This window comes from Telopea speciosissima, chromosome 5, assembly GCF_018873765.1.
Source record: "Telopea speciosissima isolate NSW1024214 ecotype Mountain lineage chromosome 5, Tspe_v1, whole genome shotgun sequence".
NCBI classification, from domain to species: Eukaryota; Viridiplantae; Streptophyta; class Magnoliopsida; order Proteales; family Proteaceae; genus Telopea; species Telopea speciosissima.
In genome coordinates, this window is record NC_057920.1 from 13,937,851 (window position 1) to 13,943,255 (window position 5,405).

General features: G+C 36.8%; 1 protein-coding gene across 1 annotated transcript; it reads left to right on the forward strand.

Moving 5' to 3' along the window:
* The first annotated feature begins 2,714 nt into the window (after nucleotides 1-2,714).
* On the forward strand, nucleotides 2,715-3,634 carry LOC122660919 (myb-related protein 308-like). Its single transcript, XM_043856176.1, has 2 exons — nucleotides 2,715-3,028; nucleotides 3,120-3,634. Exons 1-2 carry the CDS (start codon nucleotides 2,766-2,768, stop codon nucleotides 3,595-3,597), a joined length of 741 nt encoding a protein of 246 aa, XP_043712111.1. The 5' UTR covers nucleotides 2,715-2,765; the 3' UTR covers nucleotides 3,598-3,634.
* Nucleotides 3,635-5,405: the final 1,771 nt, after the last annotated feature.

Sequence of the window (5,405 nt, forward strand, 5' to 3'; positions counted from 1 at the left end):
ACGTGTTTTTTTTCTATAGCCCAGTTATAAGGGATAATGCTAGATATCAAATGAACAATATAAAACTAAATTGCTATAGAAAACAAAAACCTAAAACGATGATATGAAATCTACTTCGCTATCAATGGAGAATAGAGTTACTACGCTCATCTTCATGGCCTCTCAGATTATAGAAAATGAACCATCAGTCCATCACTACAAGTTTATAGAGTAATCTACATAAGTGGATATTACTGAAATACATACCCATATAGCCCTAAATAATTTTCTTGTAGGCAGACCCATCAGTTCATCGAGGCCCCAGTTACAAAGAAAACATGCAAGTAGATTGTTTTTCTAGGTATCAAGGCCTTAAACCTTAGTCACCATACAACCCTTCAAAATCAATCCACAATCACAAGCAACAGAATACAAGACGTCATATGCCCAACAACTTCCCCAGAACAAAACCCTCCTCTTAATTTACAAGTTGAGATTAAGCCATTGAAGAAGAAAAATAAGAAAAGATAGTCTACGATGGAATCGAGCATGGCCAATTCGTTTCTAGGATTTAAAATTAATTTCTTAATTTATTTTTTTTTAGAAAATTAACATCTTAATCTTGAAGAAAGAAACCAAAGACAAAAGAGGAGGGTTTTTTTTATGTGGAGGGTTTTTTTTATGTGGCCAGTTTCTTAGAATGAATAATCTCTCTCTCTCTCTCTCTCTCTCTCTCTCTCTCTCATTTCCATTTTAAAAAAAAAAAAAAAACCACACGAACGTACAATTACGCACACAAAGAAGAGATCATAGCCAAGTTGATTAAGAGACTAGCTAGGGCTACATTCATAGGGACTAGGGAGTAGATGTGATCAGGGAAAGTGTGGGCATTAGGGAGGGAGGGAGGAAGGTAGTTCGAAGCTCATTCATTTGTGGTGGGCATCACAATGTTTGCAAATTGGGAGAAGATAACAACAAAAAGGTAGAACCAACTTCCCGTGACCAACCCCACACTCATTACCCAAACTTGAACCACAAGGTTAGGGGAGAGAAAAAAGAAGAGTGGAAGGTGAACCAAAGCCAACATCCAACATCCAACCACAACCCCATCCATTTCTATCTCTCATCCCCTTTTTTCCTCCTTCCCACTTTTCCTTTTTGTACCTTCCTTTCCCCTTGTCCCAACCCTTCTTCTAGAAACCCTCTCTCTCTCTCTCTCTCTCTCTCTCAAATAAGTATTTTCATGCTTTTTTAGACGAATAGCGACTCCACTAACCCTTTTTTCACCCCCTTCAGAAGTCCCACTTCAGTCAATTCAAAAAAAACAAAGAGAACAGAGAGAGAGGCTTCCAGGTTCCCTGGTAAAATCCTTGTTCATCAATTAATATAGGTTTTCTTTCCTTTGTTACTATTCCTAGTGAATTATAGTCTTTCACCATGTTTCACTGTTTGTTATTAGGCAGTACATGGTCAAATTACAAGCATCTCATTGATACATTTTTAGCTTAAAATGAGTAAAGAAAATAGGTAAAATTAAAAAAGATGATATTTTGTATTTTATATTCATCTTCATTTGATGGTATTTTGATAATTTTACTAGAATTGTCAATCAGAGTTTGAGCAATTTTTTAAATTGCTCATTTTGTACTAAAATTTTATCATTGAGATGGATGTGAGATCTTCTATCACGTCACATGGATTAACTTATGTACTACCAAATGTTAAATAGTGAAATGTTATAATTCACAAGGCAGAGCGTCAGCCTTTGGAGGACCCAATCCATACTCTATTTGAAGAAATCAAGAAATGTCATTTATAGGGATCTTTATCCCCTCCAATTTCTTGCCCGGCCCAGTTCCCCAGTGCCTCTAACAATGGGGGGGCACAATGACCACCCCACCCCTACCCAAACACTCTGCCTGGATGGAATCCACATCCCCTTTTATTAGAGGCATTGGGGAACTAAGTTGGGCAGGAAACTGGAGGAGAGAATTCTCCCCTAAAACATAAAGTAGCTATTATTGTAAAAATGGGAACAATTGTATATTCTTGATCATAAAAAGATCAATAAGATTCTGTGTAGGAAATCTCTCCAGAAAAGGCATAGACACCCATTAGGGTATTTGGGTGTTGGAGTTTTCCCCCAACCATGAAAAGTAAAATAGTAGGGATCTAGATCTTCTACGGCACAGCTGCCCTAGCGGCCTGAGCAACACAAACACCATCGCACCAGGTAGGCGCATACATTTCTCTTTTAGCATATTAAATGTTGCCTATTTTGTTAGGGGAGATTTTTCTACCAAAAAAAAAAGGGGGGGGGGGGGAGATTTTGAGAGGGTAAATTTGTTCATCCAAAGAAATTTAGACACATAAAAAAGGCCGGAATCATGACTTGTCATGCTATAGTATAATACATTAATTTACACCAACCTGAAGGTTGCCCATGGTTGTCCTTTAACTTATTATTTGATGATAGTTTAGAGAGAGAGAGAGAGAGAGAGAGAGAGAGACCCCTTCTCACCAACTCATATCTAGAAGCAATTAAGGTTCACAAATCACAACCCCTCTCTCTCTCTCTCTCTCTCTCTCTCTAGTCAAAGACCTATAAATCCCCTTCTCTAGCCTCCACAAGCCAGCATTGATGATGCACCACCACTCCCAACCCAAGCACTAACACCTTCACCACCTCTCCTTCTTCCTTCTCTTCCTCCATCCACCACTAAAAAGAGAAGTACAATACATACAAGAATAGCAATTGCCACTACTACTTCTACTGATACTACTTGATGGGGAGATCTCCTTGTTGTGAGAAAGCTCACACTAACAAAGGCGCATGGACCAAAGAAGAAGATGATCGGCTTATAGCCCACATCCGAGCACACGGCGAAGGTTGCTGGCGATCCCTCCCTAAAGCTGCTGGCCTTCTTCGGTGTGGAAAAAGTTGTAGACTTCGCTGGATCAATTACCTCCGGCCAGACCTCAAGCGTGGCAATTTCACAGAAGAAGAAGATGAACTCATAATTAAACTTCATAGTCTTCTTGGAAACAAGTAAGCCAAACCCATTTTAGTTTCTTCAAAAATCCTTAATGGGTATCTTTCCTTTTTATTAATAAAGCTTAATTTTTTATTTTTGTTTCAGGTGGTCTCTTATAGCAGGAAGATTACCAGGAAGAACAGATAATGAGATAAAGAATTATTGGAATACTCATATAAGGAGACAACTCTTAAGCCGAGGGATTGATCCAGCATCTCATAAGCCACTCAATGAACAAGCCATGGATGTCACAACCATCTCTTTTTCTGCTGTTGCTAAAGAGGAAGAAAGGATAGTTAATGGTTCAATTGGGTTCAAAGAAGAGAACCATAAGAGGGAAGAAAGGTGTCCAGACCTCAATCTTGAACTTCGAATTAGTCTTCCTTATCAAGAACCTCATGAGGTATTGAAGAGTGAAGGGATGAGGAGGACTATCCTTTGTTTCTCTTGCAGTTTGGGTTTGCAGAAAAGTAAGGATTGCAGTTGTAATAGTAACAGTAGTAGCAGAAGTAGTAGTAGTAGTAGTAGCAGCAGCAGTAGTGGTAGTGATTTCTTAGGGTTGAAGGCTGGTGTTTTAGATTAGAGAAGCTTGGATATGAAATAAAGTTCAATTTGGACTTGTTTTCTTGATGGGCTATAATGGAAGGAAGAGAGGAAGAGATCCCCTTCTTGTTATTGTAAATTTCTCTATCTTTCTCTTTAATTTAATTTACTTTGTTTAAGTACAACTATTCTGATCCTCTACGGCCAGGCAGGTAGCGGCCTTAGTGCTGCCCACACCCAGACAGGAGTGAAATGACCACCATACCCACTGCCCGAGCACCCTGCCCGGGTAAGGTCCACGCCCTTCTCTTGGTGTGGGCAGCACCAAGGCCACTACCTGCCCGGCCGTAGAGGATTCAAATTGGCTCATCAATCGTTAATTTCAAAACTCAGGTGAAATGTTCGTTTCTATGTTGAAATAGTAACTATCACACCTCTTTTTCTAGCTCTTTTTATGATTCTTGCAAAGAGATCTCTCTTTATTGAGGTAACAATCTACATCGGTTGTAGGTGCTCAGACTATCTAGTATAAGGTGCACAAGAGGCCACCCCAATTTGAACCAATTGATTTTAAAATGAAAACTTAACACTATTCGTATTGATTAATGTCTTTGTTGTCCTACGAGATTTGTCAAAAATTTTGTAAATTATTTTTTTATTTCTTTGTAAAAATAGTGGACACTTTTCTCTAAGGTATCTTAATGCAGTATTTTTAGAATTCGGTAGGTCTCTTTTTAACCAAAAAAAAAAAGAAAAAAAGAATTTGGTAGTTACTTTTTGTTTGGTTTGTCTTCTTTGGAAAGATTTATTCTTTTGGAAGATGGTGAGGACGAAGGGAGTAGGTAATCTATCTCGTCGATATATATTAAAGAAAAAAAAATATATATATATATATATTATAATTAATAAAGATGGAAAGAAATACCCGTATATGAATGTGTTATATCTTGTCAACACTGATACATGTATTAAAAAAGAGTATAGGGAGATGGAGAATGTGAGATACTATCTACCCTACCAACCTCCATTCAGGTATAAATGTAAGGATTGAATTTTCTTTCAGCTACGGTCAATGGGGTATCAATTGATTGAGGCATTGATTGAATGGTGTCTATAGGGGACCGCGTATAGTAGGTGGTATATTAATTCGACCATTCGTAAATGGGAGACAAATTTTTATAGTCATTGATTGAATGGTGATCCTTCACCGTATGGTGAAGGAAGACTTCTTCCTAAATGTAAAGTATAACAAATCTTCTAAGGTTTGATTATTTTGTCATATTTTATGTTTATTAAAAAGAAAACTAATTGAAAAATAATTCTAAGGATGTGTCAAAATCAAACATAAATCGTTTATTGAAACCGAATCGAGCTATTTAAACTGAAAACATTAAACCATTTAATAAATGGTTTGTACCGATTTTGGTTTTAAATTTGAGACCATTGAGTTAAACGATTTAAACCGAATTGAATTATTTAGAAAACCGTTTAAATCGAAACAAATATTAGTAATATGTAATGGCAATAATTAACCATTAGTGGTAACAATCAATAATTCATAACTATGTAATGTGTCTGTGTTTGGGCGCAAGGGTGAGACTGGGTGGCGTTCTCTTTCCCTTAAAGAATATATATAAGAATTCAATTCATACATTCATTTCAATAAAAATAAATAAATAAAAGACATGTAAGGGGAAATAGCCATTTGAATAAAAAAAAAGTTTAAAAAACCTTATAAAACAGTTTAAACCAAAATCGTTTATAAATGATTTTGGTTTCAACATATGAAACTGTTTATTAAGCAGTTCGGTTTTGGTTTTACCTAAAAAAACTTGCACCGAATCGTTT